We start from the raw sequence: 27000 nt of genomic DNA, 5'->3' as shown, positions 1-27000 counted from the left end.
TGGCGAGCAAAGCGAGGGGCGTGCCCGAAGCGTGGCGAGCAAATCGAGGGGCGTGCCCGAAGAGTGGCGAGCAAAGCAGGGGGCGTGCCCGAAGCGTAGCGAGCAAAACGAGGGGCGTGCCCGAAGCGTGGCGAGCAAAGCGAGGGGCGTGCCCGAAGCGTGGCGAGCAAAGCGAGGGGCGTGCCCGAAGCGTGGCGAGCAAAGCGAGGGGCGTGCCCGAAGCGTGGCGAGCAAATCGAGGGGCGTGCCCGAAGAGTGGCAAGCAAAGCAGGGGGCGTGCCCGAAGCGTGGCGAGCAAAGCGAGGGGCGTGCCCGAAGCGTGGCGAGCAAAGCGAGGGGCGTGCCCGAAGCGTGGCGAGCAAAGCGAGGGGCGTGCCCGAAGCGTGGCGAGCAAATCGAGGGGCGTGCCCGAAGAGTGGCGAGCAAAGCAGGGGGCGTGCCCGAAGCGTAGCGAGCAAAGCGAGGGGCGTGCCCGAAGCGTGGCGAGCAAATCGAGGGGCGTGCCCGAAGCGTGGCGAGCAAAGCGAGGGGCGTGCCCGAAGCGTGGCGAGCAAAGCGAGGGGCGTGCCCGAAGCGTGGCGAGCAAAGCGAGGGGCGTGCCCGAAGCGTGGCGAGCAAAGCGAGGGGCGCGCCCGAAGCGTGGCGAGCAAATCGAGGGGCGTGCCCGAAGAGTGGCGAGCAAAGCAGGGGGCGTGCCCGAAGCGTAGCGAGCAAAGCGAGGGGCGTGCCCGAAGCGTGGCGAGCAAATCGAGGGGCGTGCCCGAAGAGTGGCAAGCAAAGCAGGGGGCGTGCCCGAAGCGTGGCGAGCAAAGCGAGGGGCGTGCCCGAAGCGTGGCGAGCAAAGCGAGGGGCGTGCCCGAAGCGTGGCGAGCAAAGCGAGGGGCGTGCCCGAAGCGTGGCGAGCAAATCGAGGGGCGTGCCCGAAGAGTGGCGAGCAAAGCAGGGGGCGTGCCCGAAGCGTAGCGAGCAAAGCGAGGGGCGTGCCCGAAGCGTGGCGAGCAAATCGAGGGGCGTGCCCGAAGAGTGGCAAGCAAAGCAGGGGGCGTGCCCGAAGCGTGGCGAGCAAAGCGAGGGGCGTGCCCGAAGCGTGGCGAGCAAAGCGAGGGGCGTGCCCGAAGCGTGGCGAGCAAAGCGAGGGGCGCGCCCGAAGCGTGGCGAGCAAATCGAGGGGCGTGCCCGAAGAGTGGCGAGCAAAGCAGGGGGCGTGCCCGAAGCGTAGCGAGCAAAGCGAGGGGCGTGCCCGAAGCGTGGCGAGCAAATCGAGGGGCGTGCCCGAAGAGTGGCAAGCAAAGCAGGGGGCGTGCCCGAAGCGTGGCGAGCAAAGCGAGGGGCGTGCCCGAAGCGTGGCGAGCAAAGCGAGGGGCGTGCCCGAAGCGTGGCGAGCAAAGCGAGGGGCGTGCCCGAAGCGTGGCGAGCAAATCGAGGGGCGTGCCCGAAGAGTGGCGAGCAAAGCAGGGGGCGTGCCCGAAGCGTAGCGAGCAAAACGAGGGGCGTGCCCGAAGCGTGGCGAGCAAAGCGAGGGGCGTGCCCGAAGCGTGGCGAGCAAAGCGAGGGGCGTACCCGAAGCGTGGCGAGCAAATCGAGGGGCGTGCCCGAAGAGTGGCGAGCAAAGCAGGGGGCGTGCCCGAAGCGTGGCGAGCAAAGCGAGGGGCGTGCCCGAAGCGTGGCGAGCAAAGCGAGGGGCGTGCCCGAAGCGTGGCGAGCAAATCGAGGGGCGTGCCCGAAGAGTGGCGAGCAAAGCAGGGGGCGTGCCCGAAGCGTGGCGAGCAAAGCGAGGGGCGTGCCCGAAGCGTGGCGAGCAAAGCGAGGGGCGTGCCCGAAGCGTGGCGAGCAAATCGAGGGGCGTGCCCGAAGAGTGGCAAGCAAAGCAGGGGGCGTGCCCGAAGCGTAGCGAGCAAAGCGAGGGGTGTGCCCGAAGCGTGGCGAGCAAAGCGAGGGGCGTGCCCGAAGAGTGGCAAGCAAAGCAGGGGGCGTGCCCGAAGCGTGGCGAGCAAAGCGAGGGGCGTGCCCGAAGCGTGGCGAGCAAAGCGAGGGGCGTGCCCGAAGCGTGGCGAGCAAATCGAGGGGCGTGCCCGAAGAGTGGCAAGCAAAGCAGGGGGCGTGCCCGAAGCGTAGCGAGCAAAGCAAGGGGTGTGCCCGAAGCGTGGCGAGCAAAGCGAGGGGCGTGCCCGAAGCGTGGCGAGCAAATCGAGGGGCGTGCCCGAAGAGTGGCGAGCAAAGCAGGGGGCGTGCCCGAAGCGTGGCGAGCAAAGCGAGGGGCGTGCCCGAAGCGTGGCGAGCAAAGCGAGGGGCGTGCCCGAAGCGTGGCGAGCAAAGCGAGGGGCGTGCCCGAAGCGTGGCGAGCAAATCGAGGGGCGTGCCCGAAGAGTGGCAAGCAAAGCAGGGGGCGTGCCCGAAGCGTAGCGAGCAAAGCGAGGGGTGTGCCCGAAGCGTGGCGAGCAAAGCGAGGGGCGTGCCCGAAGAGTGGCAAGCAAAGCAGGGGGCGTGCCCGAAGCGTGGCGAGCAAAGCGAGGGGCGTGCCCGAAGCGTGGCGAGCAAAGCGAGGGGCGTGCCCGAAGCGTGGCGAGCAAATCGAGGGGCGTGCCCGAAGAGTGGCAAGCAAAGCAGGGGGCGTGCCCGAAGCGTAGCGAGCAAAGCAAGGGGTGTGCCCGAAGCGTGGCGAGCAAAGCGAGGGGCGTGGCGAGCGAAGCGTGGGGCCCTCTAATATCCTAATAGCGCTATGTCTGCTTGGATGGTGGGGCTTCCACCTCCACTCAGTGCGCAGGCGCCGTTCATCTTCCGAGATTTTCCGAAGCTTCTTCTGCTCCGTACTGCGCTGCGCCTGCACAGTACGAGGTGCACACTATCCGATGGCAGGACACTATATGCCAGAACACCGGACCCCGCCTCCTACAGATACAACTCCTCCCACCGCCCAGGGGACACGCCTTCTTCTCATGTATTGCATTAGTATTTTGGTGATGGGAGGGAAGGCGTGTCTTTGAAGCGGTGGGAGGAGTCAGCTTAGTATTGCGGCGATGGGGGAGGAAGGCGTTTCCTGGGAGCGGTGGGAGGAGTCAGCTTAGTATTGCGGCGATGGGGAGGAAGGCGTTTCCTGGGAGCGGTGGGAGGTGTCAGCTTAGTATTGCGGCGATGGGGGAGGAAGGCGTTTCCTGGGAGCGGTGGGAGGAGTCAGCTTAGTATTGCGGCGATGGGGAGGAAGGCGTTTTTCCTGGGAGCGGTGGGAGGAAACGTGTCAGTATTGCGGTAATGGGGAGAAAGGCGTGTCCTGGGAGGAAGGCGTGTCCTGGGAGCGGTGGGAGGAGTCAGGTTAGTATTGCGGTAGATAGGGAGGAAGGCACGTCCTTGGAGCGGTAGGAGGAGTCGGGTGAATATAGCGGTAGATAGGGAGGAAGGCGTGTCCTCGGAGCGGTAGGAGGAGTCGGGTGAATATAGCGGTAGATAGGGAGGAAGGCGTGTCCTCGGAGCGGTGGGAGGAGTCGGGTGAGTCTAGCGGTGGATTGGTTGGGAGGCGTGTCCTCGGAGCGGTGATCTCCCGGCATGCAGTGCGAGGTGAGGAGCGGATATCCGGTGTGATGATCGCCCCGTGTGGTGGGTATAATTCGGGGTACGGAGAGGCGGGAGGAGGGGAACGCGGTAATATTTCTTTTCGGATATCACACCACTGACCCAGGACTCCTCCCCTTATTGGTTACCATGGGATACCCCCTCTATATATACAGTACAGTGTGTGAGTCTCCCGCCCTCTCACATGAAGGAGGAGCAATGGTGGGCGGGGCAATATAGATCTGTGTGTGTATTGTATATATAAAATGGGATGTGACCCCTCCCCCCCATCATATCACCCCTCCCCCCCATCATATCACCCCTCCCCCCCCCATCATATCACCCCTCCCCCCCCATCATATCACTCCCCCCCCCCCATCATATCACTCCCCCCCCCATCATATCACTCCTCCCCCCCCCCATCATATCACTCCTCCCCCCCCATCATATCACTCCTCCCCCCCCATCATATCACTCCTCCCCCCCCATCATATCACTCCTCCCCCCCCATCATATCACTCCTCCCCCCCCCCATCATATCACTCCTCCCCCCCCATCATATCACTCCTCCCCCCCCATCATATCACTCCTCCCCCCCCATCATATCACTCCTCCCCCCCCATCATATCACTCCTCCCCCCCATCATATCACTCCTCCCCCCCCATCATATCACTCCTCCCCCCCCCATCATATCACTCCTCCCCCCCCATCATATCACCCCTCCCCCCATCATATCACCCCTCCCCCACATCATATCACCCCTCCCCCGTACACACGGAGTCTCCCGCCCTCTCACATGCAGGAGGAGTGATGTCATATAGGGGGGGAGGGGTTTGTAGTATAATTATAACTCCCAATGGTTGTTTTATGTCAGGAAAACCTCACACCGTCCCTCTCCCTCCCCCTATCCACCAATAGGAACCGACCCCCCCCCCACCCCCATCTAATCTCTGTGTATTAGTGTGAGAGCTGTGATTGGCTGGGTGTGTACCATGTGATATCTGTCACCAATCACAGATCACACAAACACAATGATTGGCTATAAATGGAAGACAGATCTCCCCACCCCCCCCCCCCCCCCGCTCTATAGAGTCTCACTTCTGCTGCTGCATTCTCTGTAATCTACACCGTTGTCTTCTTCTTCTTCTCTCCTGTGATGATAGGTGTGAGGTGATGAGAAGGATGACTGATTGTGTCTTCCCCCGTCCTTCTTCATCCTGATCAACATGGAGGACAAACTCCTCTTCCTCAACTCTCTGGGTGAGTCCTCCTTATACCGGGGGAGGGGGGAGATATATATATATATAAGAGAGAGAGAGAGAGAGATATGATAATATATATATACACACCATAGCTGGGGGAGATATATAGAGATATATAGAGAGTGATCTGATAATATACACACCATACCTGGGGGAGATATATAGAGAGAGTGATATGATAATATACACACCATACCTGGGGGAGATATATATAGAGAGAGTGATATGATAATATACACACCATACCTGGGGGAGATATATATAGAGAGAGAGTGATATGATAATATACACACCATACCTGGGGGAGATATATATAGAGAGAGTGATATGATAATATATATATACACCATACCTGGGGGAGATATATAGAGAGAGAGTGATATGATAATATACACACCATACCTGGGGGAGATGTATATAGAGAGAGTGATATGATAATATATATATACACCATACCTGGGGGAGATATATAGAGAGAGAGTGATATGATAATATACACACCATACCTGGGGGAGATATATATAGAGAGAGTGATATGATAATATATATACACACCATACCTGGGGGAGATATATAGAGAGAGTGATATGATAATATACACACCATACCTGGGGGAGATATATATAGAGAGAGAGTGATATGATAATATACACACCATACCTGGGGGAGATATATATAGAGAGAGTGATATGATAATATACACACCATACCTGGGGGAGATATATATAGAGAGAGTGATATGATAATATACACACCATACCTGGGGGAGATATATATAGAGAGAGTGATATGATAATATATATACACACCATACCTGGGGGAGATATATAGAGAGAGTGATATGATAATATACACACCATACCTGGGGGAGATATATAGAGAGAGAGTGATATGATAATATACACACCATACCTGGGGGAGATATATATAGAGAGAGTGATATGATAATATACACACCATACCTGGGGGAGATATATATAGAGAGAGTGATATGATAGTATATATATACACACCATACCTGGGGGAGATATATAGAGAGAGTGATATGATAATATACACACCATACCTGGGGGAGATATATATAGAGAGAGTGATATGATAATATACACACCATACCTGGGGGAGATATATAGAGAGAGAGTGATATGATAATATATATACACACCATACCTGGGGGAGATATATAGAGAGAGTGATATGATAATATACACACCATACCTGGGGGAGATATATAGAGAGAGAGTGATATGATAATATACACACCATACCTGGGGGAGATATATATAGAGAGAGTGATATGATAATATACACACCATACCTGGGGGAGATATATATAGAGAGAGTGATATGATAATATACACACCATACCTGGGGGAGATATATATAGAGAGAGTGATATGATAATATACACACCATACCTGGGGGAGATATATATATATATATATATATAGAGAGAGAGTGATATGATAATATACACACCATACCTGGGGGAGATATATATAGAGAGAGTGATATGATAATATACACACCATACCTGGGGGAGATATATATAGAGAGAGTGATATGATAATATACACACCATACCTGGGGGAGATATATATATATATATATATATAGAGAGAGAGTGATATGATAATATACACACCATACCTGGGGGAGATATATATAGAGAGAGTGATATGATAATATACACACCATACCTGGGGGAGATATATATAGAGAGAGTGATATGATAATATACACACCATACCTGGGGGAGATATATATATATATATATAGAGAGAGAGTGATATGATAATATACACACCATACCTGGGGGAGATATATATAGAGAGAGTGATATGATAATATACACACCATACCTGGGGGAGATATATAGAGAGAGAGTGATATGATAATATACACACCATAGCTGGGGGAGATATATATAGAGAGAGAGTGATATGATAATATACACACCATACCTGGGGGAGATATATAGAGAGAGAGTGATATGATAATATACACACCATACCTGGGGGAGATATATAGAGAGAGTGATATGATAATATACACACCATACCTGGGGGAGATATATATAGAGAGAGTGATATGATAATATACACACCATACCTGGGGGAGATATATAGAGAGAGAGTGATATGATAATATACACACCATACCTGGGGGAGATATATAGAGAGAGAGTGATATGATAATATACACACCATACCTGGGGGAGATATATATAGAGAGAGTGATATGATAATATACACACCATACCTGGGGGAGATATATATAGAGAGAGAGTGATATGATAATATACACACCATACCTGGGGGAGATATATAGAGAGAGAGTGATATGATAATATACACACCATACCTGGGGGAGATATATAGAGAGAGAGAGTGATATGATAATATACACACCATAGCTGGGGGAGATATATAGAGAGAGAGTGATATGATAATATACACACCATACCTGGGGGAGATATATATAGAGAGAGTGATATGATAATATACACACCATACCTGGGGGAGATATATATAGAGAGAGTGATATGATAATATACACACCATACCTGGGGGAGATATATAGAGAGAGAGTGATATGATAATATATATACACACCATACCTGGGGGAGATATATAGAGAGAGAGTGATATGATAATATACACACCATACCTGGGGGAGATATATAGAGAGAGTGATATGATAATATACACACCATACCTGGGGGAGATATATATAGAGAGAGTGATATGATAATATACACACCATACCTGGGGGAGATATATATAGAGAGAGTGATATGATAATATACACACCATACCTGGGGGAGATATATATAGAGAGAGTGATATGATAATATACACACCATACCTGGGGGAGATATATATAGAGAGAGTGATATGATAATATACACACCATACCTGGGGGAGATATATATAGAGAGAGAGTGATATGATAATATACACACCATACCTGGGGGAGATATATATAGAGAGAGTGATATGATAATATACACACCATACCTGGGGGAGATATATATAGAGAGAGAGTGATATGATAATATACACACCATACCTGGGGGAGATATATATAGAGAGAGTGATATGATAATATACACACCATACCTGGGGGAGATATATATAGAGAGAGTGATATGATAATATACACACCATACCTGGGGGAGATATATAGAGAGAGTGATATGATAATATACACACCATACCTGGGGGAGATATATAGAGAGAGAGTGATATGATAATATACACACCATAGCTGGGGGAGATATATATATATATAGAGAGAGTGATATGATAATATACACACCATACCTGGGGGAGATATATAGAGAGAGTGATATGATAATATACACACCATACCTGGGGGAGATATATAGAGAGAGAGTGATATGATAATATACACACCATACCTGGGGGAGATATATATAGAGAGAGTGATATGATAATATACACACCATACCTGGGGGAGATATATAGAGAGAGAGTGATATGATAATATACACACCATAGCTGGGGGAGATATATATAGAGAGAGAGTGATATGATAATATACACACCATACCTGGGGGAGATATATAGAGAGAGAGTGATATGATAATATACACACCATACCTGGGGGAGATATATAGAGAGAGTGATATGATAATATACACACCATACCTGGGGGAGATATATAGAGAGAGTGATATGATAATATACACACCATACCTGGGGGAGATATATAGAGAGAGTGATATGATAATATACACACCATACCTGGGGGAGATATATATAGAGAGAGTGATATGATAATATACACACCATACCTGGGGGAGATATATAGAGAGAGAGTGATATGATAATATACACACCATACCTGGGGGAGATATATAGAGAGAGAGTGATATGATAATATATATACACACCATACCTGGGGGAGATATATATAGAGAGAGTGATATGATAATATACACACCATACCTGGGGGAGATATATATAGAGAGAGTGATATGATAATATACACACCATACCTGGGGGAGATATATAGAGAGAGAGTGATATGATAATATACACACCATACCTGGGGGAGATATATAGAGAGAGAGTGATATGATAGTATATATATACACACCATACCTGGGGGAGATATATAGAGAGAGTGATATGATAATATACACACCATACCTGGGGGAGATATATAGAGAGAGAGTGATATGATAATATACACACCATAGCTGGGGGAGATATATATAGAGAGAGAGTGATATGATAATATACACACCATACCTGGGGGAGATATATAGAGAGAGAGTGATATGATAATATACACACCATACCTGGGGGAGATATATAGAGAGAGAGTGATATGATAATATACACACCATAGCTGGGGGAGATATATATAGAGAGAGAGTGATATGATAATATACACACCATACCTGGGGGAGATATATAGAGAGAGAGTGATATGATAATATACACACCATACCTGGGGGAGATATATAGAGAGAGAGTGATATGATAGTATATATATACACACCATACCTGGGGGAGATATATAGAGAGAGTGATATGATAATATACACACCATACCTGGGGGAGATATATAGAGAGAGAGTGATATGATAATATACACACCATAGCTGGGGGAGATATATATAGAGAGAGAGTGATATGATAATATACACACCATACCTGGGGGAGATATATAGAGAGAGAGTGATATGATAATATACACACCATACCTGGGGGAGATATATAGAGAGAGTGATATGATAATATACACACCATACCTGGGGGAGATATATAGAGAGAGAGTGATATGATAATATACACACCATAGCTGGGGGAGATATATATATATATAGAGAGAGTGATATGATAATATACACACCATACCTGGGGGAGATATATAGAGAGAGTGATATGATAATATACACACCATACCTGGGGGAGATATATATAGAGAGAGTGATATGATAATATACACACCATACCTGGGGGAGATATATATAGAGAGAGTGATATGATAATATACACACCATACCTGGGGGAGATATATAGAGAGAGAGTGATATGATAATATACACACCATAGCTGGGGGAGATATATATAGAGAGAGAGTGATATGATAATATACACACCATACCTGGGGGAGATATATAGAGAGAGTGATATGATAATATACACACCATACCTGGGGGAGATATATAGAGAGAGAGTGATATGATAATATACACACCATACCTGGGGGAGATATATATAGAGAGAGTGATATGATAATATACACACCATACCTGGGGGAGATATATATAGAGAGAGTGATATGATAATATACACACCATACCTGGGGGAGATATATATAGAGAGAGTGATATGATAATATACACACCATACCTGGGGGAGATATATATAGAGAGAGTGATATGATAATATACACACCATACCTGGGGGAGATATATATAGAGAGAGAGATATGATAATATACACACCATACCTGGGGGAGATATATATAGAGAGAGTGATATGATAATATACACACCATACCTGGGGGAGATATATAGAGAGAGTGATATGATAATATACACACCATACCTGGGGGAGATATATATAGAGAGAGTGATATGATAATATACACACCATACCTGGGGGAGATATATAGAGAGAGAGTGATATGATAATATACACACCATACCTGGGGGAGATATATATAGAGAGAGTGATATGATAATATACACACCATACCTGGGGGAGATATATAGAGAGAGAGTGATATGATAATATACACACCATACCTGGGGGAGATATATATAGAGAGAGTGATATGATAATATACACACCATACCTGGGGGAGATATATAGAGAGAGAGTGATATGATAATATACACACCATACCTGGGGGAGATATATAGAGAGAGTGATATGATAATATACACACCATACCTGGGGGAGATATATAGAGAGAGAGTGATATGATAATATACACACCATACCTGGGGGAGATATATATAGAGAGAGTGATATGATAATATACACACCATACCTGGGGGAGATATATAGAGAGAGAGTGATATGATAATATACACACCATACCTGGGGGAGATATATAGAGAGAGAGTGATATGATAGTATATATATACACACCATACCTGGGGGAGATATATAGAGAGAGTGATATGATAATATACACACCATACCTGGGGGAGATATATAGAGAGAGTGATATGATAATATACACACCATACCTGGGGGAGATATATAGAGAGAGAGTGATATGATAATATACACACCATAGCTGGGGGAGATATATATAGAGAGAGAGTGATATGATAATATACACACCATACCTGGGGGAGATATATAGAGAGAGAGTGATATGATAATATACACACCATACCTGGGGGAGATATATATAGAGAGAGAGTGATATGATAATATACACACCATACCTGGGGGAGATATATATAGAGAGAGAGTGATATGATAATATACACACCATACCTGGGGGAGATATAGAGAGAGAGTGATATGATAGTATATATATACACACCATACCTGGGGGAGATATATATAGAGAGAGAGTGATATGATAATATACACACCATACCTGGGGGAGATATATATAGAGAGAGTGATATGATAATATACACACCATACCTGGGGGAGATATATAGAGAGAGAGTGATATGATAATATACACACCATAGCTGGGGGAGATATATATAGAGAGAGTGATATGATAATATACACACCATACCTGGGGGAGATATATATAGAGAGAGTGATATGATAATATACACACCATACCTGGGGGAGATATATAGAGAGAGAGTGATATGATAATATACACACCATACCTGGGGGAGATATATATAGAGAGAGTGATATGATAATATACACACCATACCTGGGGGAGATATATAGAGAGAGAGTGATATGATAATATACACACCATACCTGGGGGAGATATATAGAGAGAGAGTGATATGATAATATATATACACACCATACCTGGGGGAGATATATATATAGAGAGAGTGATATGATAATATACACACCATACCTGGGGGAGATATATAGAGAGAGAGTGATATGATAATATACACACCATACCTGGGGGAGATATATATAGAGAGAGTGATATGATAATATACACACCATACCTGGGGGAGATATATATATATAGAGAGAGTGATATGATAATATACACACCATACCTGGGGGAGATATATATAGAGAGAGTGATATGATAATATACACACCATACCTGGGGGAGATATATATAGAGAGAGTGATATGATAATATACACACCATACCTGGGGGAGATATATATATATAGAGAGAGTGATATGATAATATATATACACACCATACCTGGGGGAGATATATATATATAGAGAGAGTGATATGATAATATATATACACACCATACCTGGGGGAGATATATATAGAGAGAGAGTGATATGATAATATACACACCATACCTGGGGGAGATATATAGAGAGAGAGTGATATGATAATATACACACCATACCTGGGGGAGATATATATAGAGAGAGTGATATGATAATATACACACCATACCTGGGGGAGATATATAGAGAGAGAGTGATATGATAATATACACACCATACCTGGGGGAGATATATAGAGAGAGAGTGATATGATAATATACACACCATACCTGGGGGAGATATATAGAGAGAGAGTGATATGATAATATACACACCATACCTGGGGGAGATATATATAGAGAGAGTGATATGATAATATATATACACACCATACCTGGGGGAGATATATATATAGAGAGAGTGATATGATAATATACACACCATACCTGGGGGAGATATATATAGAGAGAGTGATATGATAATATACACACCATACCTGGGGGAGATATATATATATAGAGAGAGTGATATGATAATATACACACCATACCTGGGGGAGATATATATAGAGAGAGTGATATGATAATATACACACCATACCTGGGGGAGATATATATAGAGAGAGTGATATGATAATATACACACCATACCTGGGGGAGATATATATATATAGAGAGAGTGATATGATAATATACACACCATACCTGGGGGAGATATATAGAGAGAGAGTGATATGATAATATATATACACACCATACCTGGGGGAGATATATATAGAGAGAGAGTGATATGATAATATACACACCATACCTGGGGGAGATATATATAGAGAGAGTGATATGATAATATATATATACACACCATACCTGGGGGAGATATATATAGAGAGAGAGTGATATGATAATATACACACCATACCTGGGGGAGATATATAGAGAGAGAGTGATATGATAATATATATACACACCATACCTGGGGGAGATATATATAGAGAGAGAGTGATATGATAATATACACACCATACCTGGGGGAGATATATATAGAGAGAGTGATATGATAATATATATACACACCATACCTGGGGGAGATATATATAGAGAGAGTGATATGATAATATACACACCATACCTGGGGGAGATATATAGAGAGAGAGTGATATGATAATATACACACCATACCTGGGGGAGATGTATAGAGAGAGAGTGATATGATAATATACACACCATACCTGGGGGAGATATATATAGAGAGAGAGTGATATGATAATATACACACCATACCTGGGGGAGATATATATAGAGAGAGAGTGATATGATAATATACACACCATACCTGGGGGAGATATATATAGAGAGAGTGATATGATAATATACACACCATACCTGGGGGAGATATATAGAGAGAGAGTGATATGATAATATACACACCATACCTGGGGGAGATATATAGAGAGAGAGTGATATGATAATATATATACACACCATACCTGGGGGAGATATATATATAGAGAGAGTGATATGATAATATACACACCATACCTGGGGGAGATATATAGAGAGAGAGATATGATAATATACACACCATACCTGGGGGAGATATATATAGAGAGAGTGATATGATAATATACACACCATACCTGGGGGAGATATAGAGAGAGAGAGTGATATGATAATATACACACCATACCTGGGGGAGATATATATAGAGAGAGTGATATGATAATATACACACCATACCTGGGGGAGATATATATATATATAGAGAGAGAGTGATATGATAATATACACACCATACCTGGGGGAGATATATATAGAGAGAGTGATATGATAATATATATATACACACCATACCTGGGGGAGATATATAGAGAGAGAGTGATATGATAATATACACACCATACCTGGGGGAGATATATAGAGAGAGAGTGATATGATAATATACACACCATACCTGGGGGAGATATATAGAGAGAGTGATATGATAATATACACACCATACCTGGGGGAGATATATAGAGAGAGTGATATGATAATATACACACCATAGCTGGGGGAGATATATAGAGAGAGAGTGATATGATAATATACACACCATACCTGGGGGAGATATATAGAGAGAGAGTGATATGATAATATACACACCATACCTGGGGGAGATATATATATAGAGAGAGTGATATGATAATATACACACCATACCTGGGGGAGATATATAGAGAGAGAGATATGATAATATACACACCATACCTGGGGGAGATATATATAGAGAGAGTGATATGATAATATACACACCATACCTGGGGGAGATATAGAGAGAGAGAGTGATATGATAATATACACACCATACCTGGGGGAGATATATATAGAGAGAGAGTGATATGATAATATACACACCATACCTGGGGGAGATATATAGAGAGAGTGATATGATAATATACACACCATACCTGGGGGAGATATATAGAGAGAGTGATATGATAATATACACACCATAGCTGGGGGAGATATATAGAGAGAGAGTGATATGATAATATACACACCATACCTGGGGGAGATATATAGAGAGAGAGTGATATGATAATATACACACCATACCTGGGGGAGATATATAGAGAGAGTGATATGATAATATACACACCATACCTGGGGGAGATATATATAGAGAGAGTGATATGATAATATACACACCATACCTGGGGGAGATATATAGAGAGAGAGTGATATGATAATATACACACCATACCTGGGGGAGATATATAGAGAGAGAGTGATATGATAATATACACACCATACCTGGGGGAGATATATAGAGAGAGTGATATGATAATATACACACCATACCTGGGGGAGATATATAGAGAGAGAGTGATATGATAATATACACACCATACCTGGGGGAGATATATAGAGAGAGTGATATGATAATATACACACCATACCTGGGGGAGATATATATAGAGAGAGTGATATGATAATATACACACCATACCTGGGGGAGATATATATAGAGAGAGTGATATGATAATATACACACCATACCTGGGGGAGATATATATAGAGAGAGAGTGATATGATAATATACACACCATACCTGGGGGAGATATATAGAGAGAGAGTGATATGATAATATACACACCATACCTGGGGGAGATATATAGAGAGAGAGTGATATGATAATATACACACCATACCTGGGGGAGATATATAGAGAGAGTGATATGATAATATACACACCATACATGGGGGAGATATATATAGAGAGAGTGATATGATAATATACACACCATACCTGGGGGAGATATATAGAGAGAGAGTGATATGATAATATACACACCATACCTGGGGGAGATATATAGAGAGAGAGTGATATGATAATATACACACCATACCTGGGGGAGATATATAGAGAGAGTGATATGATAATATACACACCATACCTGGGGGAGATATATATAGAGAGAGTGATATGATAATATACACACCATACCTGGGGGAGATATATATATATAGAGAGAGTGATATGATAATATACACACCATACCTGGGGGAGATATATATAGAGAGAGTGATATGATAATATACACACCATACCTGGGGGAGATATATAGAGAGAGTGATATGATAATATACACACCATACCTGGGGGAGATATATATAGAGAGAGAGTGATATGATAATATACACACCATACCTGGGGGAGATATATATAGAGAGAGTGATATGATAATATACACACCATACCTGGGGGAGATATATATATATATAGAGAGAGAGTGATATGATAATATACACACCATACCTGGGGGAGATATATATAGAGAGAGTGATATGATAATATATATATACACACCATACCTGGGGGAGATATATAGAGAGAGAGTGATATGATAATATACACACCATACCTGGGGGAGATATATATAGAGAGAGTGATATGATAATATACACACCATACCTGGGGGAGATATATAGAGAGAGAGTGATATGATAATATACACACCATACCTGGGGGAGATATATAGAGAGAGTGATATGATAATATACACACCATACCTGGGGGAGATATATAGAGAGAGTGATATGATAATATACACACCATAGCTGGGGGAGATATATAGAGAGAGAGTGATATGATAATATACACACCATACCTGGGGGAGATATATAGAGAGAGAGTGATATGATAATATACACACCATACCTGGGGGAGATATATAGAGAGAGTGATATGATAATATACACACCATACCTGGGGGAGATATATATAGAGAGAGTGATATGATAATATACACACCATACCTGGGGGAGATATATAGAGAGAGAGTGATATGATAATATACACACCATACCTGGGGGAGATATATAGAGAGAGAGTGATATGATAATATACACACCATACCTGTGGGAGATATATAGAGAGAGTGATATGATAATATACACACCATACCTGGGGGAGATATATATAGAGAGAGAGTGATATGATAATATACACACCATACCTGGGGGAGATATATATAGAGAGAGAGTGATATGATAATATACACACCATACCTGGGGGAGATATATATAGAGAGAGTGATATGATAATATACACACCATACCTGGGGGAGATATATAGAGAGAGAGTGATATGATAATATATATACACACCATACCTGGGGGAGATATATATAGAGAGAGAGTGATATGATAATATACACACCATACCTGGGGGAGATATATATAGAGAGAGATATGATAATATACACACCATACCTGGGGGAGATATATAGAGAGAGAGTGATATGATAATATATATACACACCATACCTGGGGGAGATATATAGAGAGAGAGTGATATGATAATATACACACCATACCTGGGGGAGATATATAGAGAGAGAGTGATATGATAATATATATACACACCATACCTGGGGGAGATATATAGAGAGAGAGTGATATGATAATATACACACCATACCTGGGGGAGATATATATAGAGAGAGAGTGATATGATAATATACACACCATACCTGGGGGAGATATATATAGAGAGAGAGTGATATGATAATATACACACCATACCTGGGGGAGATATATAGAGAGAGAGTGATATGATAATATACACACCATACCTGGGGGATATATATATATATAGAGAGAGTGATATGATAATATACACACCATACCTGGGGGAGATATATATAGAGAGAGTGATATGATAATATACACACCATACCTGGGGGAGATATATATAGAGAGAGAGTGATATGATAATATACACACCATACCTGGGGGAGATATATAGAGAGAGAGTGATATGATAATATACACACCATACCTGGGGGATATATATAGAGATATATAGAGAGAGTGATATGATAATATACACACCATACCTGGGGGAGATATATATAGAGAGAGAGTGATATGATAATATACACACCATACCTGGGGGAGATATATAGAGAGAGAGTGATATGATAATATACACACCATACCTGGGGGATATATATAGAGATATATAGAGAGAGTGATATGATAATATACACACCATACCTGGGGGAGATATATATAGAGAGAGTGATATGATAATATACACACCATACCTGGGGGAGATATATAGAGAGAGAGTGATATGATAATATACACACCATACCTGGGGGAGATATATAGAGAGAGAGTGATATGATAATATACACACCATACCTGGGGGATATATATATATATATATATATATATATATATATATATATATATATATTAGAGAGTGATATGATAATATATATATATATATATATATATATATATATATACACACTATAGCTGGGGGAGATATATAGAGATATGATAATATACCAGTGACGGTGAACCTCGGCACCCCAGAGGTTTTGGAACTACATTTCCCATGATGCTCCACTACACTGCTGAATGTCAGAGCATCATGGGAAATGTAGTTCCAAAACATCTGGGGTGCCGAGGTTCTCCATCACTGTATTATACACACCATAGCTGGGGGAGGTATATAGAGAGAGAGAGTGATATGATAATATACACACCATACCTGGGGGAGATATATAGAGAGAGAGTGATATGATAATATATATACACACCATACCTGGGGGAGATATATAGAGAGAGAGTGATATGATAATATACACACCATACCTGGGGGAGATATATAGAGAGAGAGTGATATGATAATATACACACCATACCTGGGGGAGATATATATTTATTTATTATACATACACTCTCTATAGGTGATGAATATACAGCACCTGGAAAAAGTATTCATACCCCCCCTGACATTCCCCACATTTTGTTACACCCAAAACCATACATGTATTTTATTGGGATTTTATGTGATGGACCAACACAAAGTGTCACATAATTGTGAAGTGGAAGGAAAATGATACAAATAAATATGTGAAAAGTGTGGGGGAGGGGAGGGGCATTTTTATGGCGCCCCCTTTACTCTGATACCCCTAACTAAAATCTAGAGGAACCAATTGCTTTCAGAAGTCACCTAATTAGTAAATAGAGTCCACCTGTGTGTCATTTCATCTCAGTATAAATACAGCTGTTCTGTGAAGCCCTCAGAGGTTGTTAGAGAACCTTGGTGAACAAACAGCATCATGAAGGCCAAGGAACACACCAGACAGGTCAGGGATAAAGTTGTGGAGAAGTATAAAGCAGGGTTGGGTTATAATAAAATCTCCCAAGCTTTGACCATCTCACGGAGCTCTGTTCAATCCATCATCGGAAAATGGAAAGAGTATGGGCACAACCGCAAACCTACCAAGACATGACCGTCCACCTAAACTGACCGGGCCGGGCAAGGAGAGCATTCATCAGAGAAGAGCCAAGAGGTCCATGGTGACTCTGGAGGAGCTGCAGAGATCCACAGCTCAGGGGGGAGAATCTGTCCACAGGACAATTATTAGTCGTCTCTCCACAAATCTGCCCTTTATGGAAGAGTGACAAGAAGAAAGACATTGGAGGAAGAAAGTCATAAGAAGTCCTGTTTGTAGTTTGTGAGAAGCCATGTGGGGGAGGGGACAGCAAACATGTGCAAGAAGGTGATCTGGTCAGAGGAGACCAAAATTCTACTTTATGGCCTAAAAGCAAAACGCTATGTGTGGGGAAAACTAACACCGCCCATCCCCCGAACACACCATCCCCACCGTGAGACATGGTGGTGGCAGCATCATGTGGTGGGGATGGTTTTCTTCAGCAGGGACAGGGAAGCTGGTCAGAGTTGATGGGAAGATGGATGGAGACAAATACAGGACAATCTTAGAAGAAAACCTGTTAGAGTCGGCAAAAGACTTGAGACCGGGGCGGAGGTTCCCCTTCCAGCAGGACAACGACCCGAAACATCCAGCCAGAGCTACAATGGAATGGTTTACATCAAAGCATATCCATGTGTTAGAATGGCCCAGTCACAGTCCAGACCTAAATCCCATTGAGAATCTGTGGCCAGACTTGAAAATTGCTGATCACAGACGCTCTCCATCCAATCTGACAGAGCTTGAGATATTTTACAAAGAAGAAGAATGGGCAGAAATGTCCTCTCTAGATGGGCAAAGCTGGTAGAGACACCCCCAAAAAGACTTGTAGAGAAAGGGGGTTCTACAAAGTATTGACTCCGGGGGGCGCCATACAAATGCCCCTCCCCCACACTTTTCACATATTTATTTGTATCATTTATCATTTTCCTTCCACTTCACAATTATGTGACACTTTGTGTTGGTCCATCACATAAAATCCCAATAAAATACATTTATGGTTTTCTGGTTGTAAGAAAATGTGGGGAATGTCAGGGGGTATGAATACTTTTTCCAGGCCGTGTGTGTGTGTGTGTGTGTGTGTGTGTATATATGTATATATATATATATATATATATATATATATATATATATATATATATATATATATATATATTCTCTCCAAAAGTATTGGGACACCTGCCTTTACACGCATATGAACTTTAATGACCCCCCCCCCCCCAAGTCTTTGTCCGGGGGGTTCAATGTTGAGTTGGCCCTTTGCACACAAGGTTTAGGAGGGTGTCTATGGGAAATGTTTGACCATTCTTCCAGAAGCACTTTTGTGAGGTCAGGCACTGATGTTGGATGAGAAGGCCTACCTCGCAGTCTCCGATCTAATTCATCCTAAAGGTGTTCTATGGGGGTTGAGGTCAGGACTCTGTGCAGGCCAGTCAAGTACCTCCACCCCAAACTGGCTCATCCATGTCTTTATGGACCTTGCTTTGTGCGCTGTTTAGCAATCATGTTGGAACAGGAAGGGGCCGTCCCCAAACTGTTCCCACAAAGTTGGGAGCATGAAATTGTCCAAAATGTCTTGGTATGCTGACGCCTTAAGAGTTCCCTTCACTGGAACTAAGGGGCCAAGTCCAACCTCTGAAAAGTAACCCCCCCACCATAATCCCCTCTCCCCCACTCCATAATCCCCCCTCCCCCCCACTCGATAATACCCCCTCCCCCCCACTCCATAATCCTCCCACTCCATAATACCCCCTCCCCCCACACCATAATCCTCCCACCCCCCACCATAATATCGACCCACCCTACCATAATCCATCCCCCCCACCAAGTGGTAATGACCAATGTACACGGCAAGGTCCATAAACACATGGATGAGTGATTTTTGGGGTGGAGGAGGGTAACTGGCCTGCACAGAGTCCTGAGCTGTAATCAGTCCGGCTGGTCCCGGGGCTCTTCCATCTTCACCCGGTCTTCCTTCTGGGTTCCATTCACCTCATTGGCTTGGACCATGATGATGTCACTCCCACGCATGCCCACGGCAGTCACATGACAGCGGCACAGATCTGGGATGTAAGTGTTCACTGAGCTGCACATTGACGGCTCGGTGAAGAGGACAGGAAGGAGGAAACGTTTATGACAGACGGATAAGATGTCCTCCGTTATATAGGATAGAATAATATATATCTCTATCTCCTGTATGTCAGAGATTTTCTAACAAACTGACTTTATTACCACTTGAAAAGGGGGGAGGGCGAAGGGGGGAGGGCAAAGGCAATGTATACAAGTGTGGGGGGGGGTGTATACAGGAGAGGGGGATCTTGGTTTGGGGAGGTGTATACAGGAGAGGGGGATCTTGGTTGGGGGGGAGGTGTATACAGGAGAGGGGGATCTTGGTTGGGGGGGAGGTGTATACAGGAGAGGGGGATCTTGGTTGGGGGGGAGGTGTATACAGGAGAGGGGGATTTTGGTTGGGGGGGAGGTGTATACAGGAGAGGGGGATCTTGGTTTGGGGAGGTGTATACAGGAGAGGGGAATCTTGGTTGGGGGGGGAGGTGTATACAGGAGAGGGGGATCTTGGTGGGGGGGAGGTGTATACAGGAGAGGGGGATCTTGGTTGGGGGGAGGAGGTGTATACAGGAGAGGGGGATCTTGGTTGGGGGGAGGTGTATACAGGAGAGGGGGATCTTGGTTGGAGGTTTATACAGGAGAGGGTGATCTTGGTTGAAGGTTTATACAGGAGAGGGGGATCTTGGTTGGGGGGGAGGTGTATACAGGAGAGGGGGGATCTTGGTTGGGGGGGAGGTGTATACAGGAGAGGGGGATCTTGGTTGGGGGGAGGTGTATACAGGAGAGGGGGATCTTGGTTGGAGGTTTATACAGGAGAGGGTGATCTTGGTTGAAGGTTTATACAGGAGAGGGGGATCTTGGTTGGGGGGGAGGTGTATACAGGAGAGGGGGGATCTTGGTTGGGGGGGAGGTGTATACAGGAGAGGGGGATCTTGGTTGGAGGTTTATACAGGAGAGGGGGATCTTGGTTGGGGGGGGGTATATACAGGAGAGGGGGATCTTGGTTGGGGGGGAGGTGTATACAGGAGAGGGAGATCTTGGTTGGGGTGATGTGTATACAGGAGAGGGGGATCTTGGTTGGGGGGAGGTGTATACAGGAGAGGGGGATCTTGGTTGGAGGTTTATACAGGAGAGGGGGATCTTGGTTGGGGGGAGGGGTGTATACAGGAGAGGGTGATCTTGGTTGGGGGGGGAGGTATATACAGGAGAGGGGGGTCTTGGTTGGGGGGGGAGGTATATACAGGAGAGGGGGGTCTTGGTTGGGGGGGAGGTGTATACAGGAGAGGGGGATCTTGGTTGGAGGGGGAGGTATATACAGGAGAGGGGGATCTTGGTTGGGGGGGGAGGTGTATACAGGAGAGGGGGATCTTGGTTGGAGGTTTATACAGGAGAGGGGGATCTTGGTTGGGGGGGGGGGTGTATACAGGAGAGGGTGATCTTGGTTGAAGGTTTATACAGGAGAGGGGGATCTTGGTTGGGGGGGAGGTGTATACAGGAGAGGGGGATCTTGGTTGGGGGGGAGGTGTATACAGGAGAGGGGGATCTTGGTTGGGGGGGAGGTGTATACAGGAGAGGGGGATCTTGGTTGGAGGTTTATACAGGAGAGGGTGATCTTGGTTGGGGGGGAGGTGTATACAGGAGAGGGGGATCTTGGTTGGGGGGGAGGTGTATACAGGAGAGGGGGATCTTGGTTGGGGGGAGGTGTATACAGGAGAGGGGGATCTTGGTTGGGGGGGGGGTGTATACAGGAGAGGGGGATCTTGGTTGGAGGTTTATACAGGAGAGGGGGATCTTGGTTGGGGGGAGGGGTGTATACAGGAGAGGGTGATCTTGGTTGGGGGGGGAGGTATATACAGGAGAGGGGGGTCTTGGTTGGGGGGGAGGTGTATACAGGAGAGGGGGATCTTGGTTGGGGGGGGAGGTATATACAGGAGAGGGGGATCTTGGTTGGGGGGGGAGGTGTATACAGGAGAGGGGGATCTTGGTTGGAGGTTTATACAGGAGAGGGGGATCTTGGTTGGGGGGAGGTGTATACAGGAGAGGGGGATCTTGGTTGGGGGGGAGGTGTATACAGGAGAGGGGGATCTTGGTTGGGGGGAGGTGTATACAGGAGAGGGGGATCTTGGTTGGGGGGGGAGGTGTATACAGGAGAGGGGGATCTTGGTTGGGGGGGAGGTGTATACAGGAGAGGGGGATCTTGGTTTGGGGAGGTGTATACAGGAGAGGGGGATCTTGGTGGGGGTGTATACAGGAGAGGGGGATCTTGGTTGGGGGGGAGTTGTATACAGGAGAGGGGGATCTTGGTTTGGGGAGGTGTATACAGGAGAGGGGGATCTTGGTGGGGGGGGGTGTATACAGGAGAGGGGGATCTTGGTTGGGGGGGGGGGGGAGGTGTATACAGGAGAGGGGGATCTTGGTTGGGGGGGAGGTGTATACAGGAGAGGGGGATCTTGGTTGGGGGGGAGGTGTATACAGGAGAGGGGGATCTTGGTTGGGGGTAGAGGTGTATACAGGAGAGGGGGATCTTGGTTGGGGGGGGAGGTGTATACAGGAGAGGGGGATCTTGGTTGGGGGGGGGGATGTATACAGGAGAGGGGGATCTTGGTGGGGGGGATGTGTATACAGGAGAGGGGATCTTGGTTGGGGGGGAGGTGTATACAGGAGAGGGGGATCTTGGTTGGGGGGGGGATGTATACAGGAGAGGGGGATCTTGGTGGGGGGGATGTGTATACAGGAGAGGGGATCTTGGTTGGGGGGGAGGTGTATACAGGAGAGGGGGATCTTGGTTGGGGGGGGTGTATACAGGAGAGGGGGATCTTGGTTGGGGGGGGGGGTGTATACAGGAGAGGGGGATCTTGGTTGGGGGGATGTGTATACAGGAGAGGGGGATCTTGGTTGGGGGGGGGATGTATACAGGAGAGGGGATCTTGGTTGGGGGGGGGATGTATACAAATGGTGGCACACTTGGTATAGAACTTCCCTTTTTATAGTCCTGTCATACGTGTTGTATGTCACCGCATTGTTGATGGTTGGCATTTGGTGTGACCGCGTGTACGCAGGACAGCTTGAGCGGAATTCCCTCGGAAAAACCTTTGGAGTTTATATTCCGATGGGAGAACCTTTGGAGTTTATATTCCGATGGGAGAACCTTCGGAGTTTATATTCCGATGGGAAAAGCTTCGGAGTTTATATTCCGATGGGAAAACCTTTGGAGTTTATATTCCGATGGGAGAACCTTCGGAGTTTATATTCCGATGGGAAAACCTTTGGAGTTTATATTCCGATGGGAAAAGCTTCGGAGTTTATATTCCGATGGGAGAACCTTTGGAGTTTATATTCCGATGGGAGAACCTTCGGAGTTTATATTCCGATGGGAGAACCTTCGGAGTTTATATTCCGATGGGAGAACCTTCGGAGTTTATATTCCGATGGGAAAACCTTTGGAGTTTATATTCCGATGGGAGAACCTTTGGAGTTTATATTCCGATGGGAGAACCTTTGGAGTTTATATTCCGATGGGAAAACCTTTTGGAGTTTATATTCCGATGGGAAAACCTTCGGAGTTTATATTCCGATGGGAAAAGCTTCGGAGTTTAGATTCCGATGGGAAAAGCTTCGGAGTTTAGATTCCGATGGGAAAACCTTTGGAGTTTATATTCCGATGGGAGAACCTTTGGAGTTTATATTCCGATGGGAGAACCTTCGGAGTTTATATTCCGATGGGAGAACCTTCGGAGTTTATATTCCGATGGGAAAACCTTCGGAGTTTATATTCCGATGGGAGAACCTTCGCAGTTTATATTCCGATGGGAGAACCTTCGGAGTTTATATTCCGATGGGAGAACCTTCGGAGTTTATATTCCGATGGGAAAACCGGTCGTGTGTAGAGGTCATGAGAGACGTGACCTTTAGGACAGACTTGCCGTCTTTTATCTCAGAAGAAACCGTTAACATTATCATAAATCTACACAGAACTCCTTCACACAATAGCATGGTTAATTGTCACAAATAACAATGGGTGATGGACTCTCGGAAATAGAGGACAGGAGACCCGGGGCTTTCCAGATCTCATTAATCGGCATTCCTTTCACATGCAGCTGCTATGAGTCCCAAGCTGGCCGAGACCATCATGACCTCCTTAATAATGTCCTTCTGCATTACAGAACCTCTTCCTAAATTCTTGTAGCTCCTTTAAATGCCGGGGCCCATAGTCCGTAGACAAGAGGCTGGCATTCTGTCCCGGGTGAGTCCGTCGCATTTCTCCTCCATCATCAAAAGTTGACTAGCGAGGTCCCGGACCTCCGTCTGGTCTGGACCAGCGTTGGTCAGAGAACTCCTCGTCTGTCCACATGGTCTCCTTTCTTGGCTGCATGGAATAGTTGACCTGAGTAGGTGTGGGGGCACAGGTCATCGACTCTCTGTCCATCTGCCAGCGCTTCAGTTGGGTGGTGTTTACCATTCCATGGGTAATTCCACAGATACCGCTGTTGGTGCTGAGCAGAGCACAGGGAAGTTTGGCCCTGATGCCCGCTCTTCTGCTGGAGGATCATCAGGTTCTTCTTCCTCAGCCGAAAAGTCTATCAAATCCCCAGTCTCTGGAACTGGTGTCTGGGGATAGAGGTTCACCATCTCCTGTCCGTGGAACCCGGAACATGCTATCGGTGATGGGCAGAGGTTGGCAGAGCTCTTCCCTGTTGTCAGCACTTTCAGCTTTGGGGGTGGTAATCTCCAGATTTTCCCACTGCCGGTTCTCCGGCATGCTGCTGGACAGGCACATTCCTCCACCCAAGATCATCTAATGCCGAAACCGTGAATTGGGAGAGCAACAGGCCCTTCCCTGTCTGCGTGGAACTAGCAGACCAACTAGTGCATTAGACCTTTAGTACGTTAGTGACGCGGCTCCTGATACTCTTCCTCTGTTATCCAGGGCTGTGTTGGGCTTTGGTGTTGGGCTTTGGTGTTGGGCTTTGGTGTTGGGCTTTGGTGTTGGGCTTTGGTGTTGGGCTTTGGTGTTGGGCTTTGGTGTTGGGCTTTGGTGTTGGGCTTTGGTGTTGGGCTTTGGTGTTGGGCTTTGGTGTTGGGCTTTGGTGTTGGGCTTTGGTGTTGGGCTTTGGTGTTGGGCTTTGGTGTTGGGCTTTGGTGTTGGGCTTTGGTGTTGGGCTTTGGTGTTGGGCTTTGGTGTTGGGCTTTGGTGTTGGGCTTTGGTGTTGGGCTTTGGTGTTGGCCTTGGTGTTGAGGCACCTGATTTGTTTAAAATGCTGGTCTGCTGACCAGACATCCAAAAAAGCCCTGACGGATCTTCCCTTCCTTGGCGACCGGCTCTTTGGAGCCTCTTTGGATGACCTTATTAAAAATGCCACAGGTGGTAAGAGTACTCTACTCCCACAGGCCAGGAAGGCTAAGGAGCTACGCCGTAGGCAAGGGCCCTCTTTTTCCGCTCACAAACGTCTGGCCGGAGCTTCGGCAAAACGTCCCCAGCCTGACACGACGACCACGGAAGGACAGAAACGTCCCTGGAACCGCAAGCCTGCGAACAAAAGTGCTACCACATGAAGGTTTGCCCCCACCCATGCCTCCTTCGGGAGTTTGCAGCCCGGTGGTCCTTCTCGACTGTCCGACCAATGGGTCTGCGATCTGATTTCCTCCGGCTACTAGATAGTTTCTCTCTTGGCCGCAAAACAGATTCTCCCCCCCCCCCCCTCCAGCATACCTGTTCTTCCGGTTCACCGGGAGGCCCTCTTAGGGGCAGTAAGGGGCCTGCTGAATCGCGGGGTGATTGTACCTGAACCGGAACGCTTCCAGGGGTTCTACTCAAACCTGTTTGTGGTTCCCAAGAAGGAAGGGGTACGTCCGATCTTGGATCTAGAAGCCCTCAATGACTGTGAAAGTGCAGAGGTTCATAATGGAATCGGTTCAATCAGTAGTCTCTGCACTCCATCAAGGGGACTCCCTGGCGTCCTTGGA

At 45.9% G+C, this 27000-nt stretch overlaps 1 protein-coding gene across 3 annotated transcripts in view; it reads left to right on the top strand.

Moving 5' to 3' along the window:
- The first annotated feature begins 3464 nt into the window (after positions 1–3464).
- Positions 3465–27000, top strand: part of LOC143989326 (uncharacterized) — a 50160-nt gene continuing 26624 nt past the window's right edge. Inside the window, exons 1-2 of one of the 3 annotated variants that reach the window (XM_077489412.1) lie at positions 3465–3591; positions 4711–4807. In XM_077489412.1, coding sequence (XP_077345538.1) covers positions 4774–4807 — 34 coding nt within the window. In that variant the 5' untranslated portion in view covers positions 3465–3591; positions 4711–4773. Of the gene's footprint in view, positions 3637–4710; positions 4808–27000 lie in introns of all 3 variants that reach the window. The other 2 variants (XM_077489413.1, XM_077489415.1) reach the window with 2 other exon arrangements.

Source organism: Lithobates pipiens, unplaced genomic scaffold (assembly GCF_037356315.1).
Source record: "Lithobates pipiens isolate NorthernLeopardFrog02 unplaced genomic scaffold, aLitPip1_a1.2 Scaffold_18, whole genome shotgun sequence".
Lineage (NCBI taxonomy): Eukaryota > Metazoa > Chordata > Amphibia > Anura > Ranidae > Lithobates > Lithobates pipiens.
Note: the sequence above shows the minus strand (reverse complement) of the source record. Positions and strands in the feature narration are given on the sequence as shown.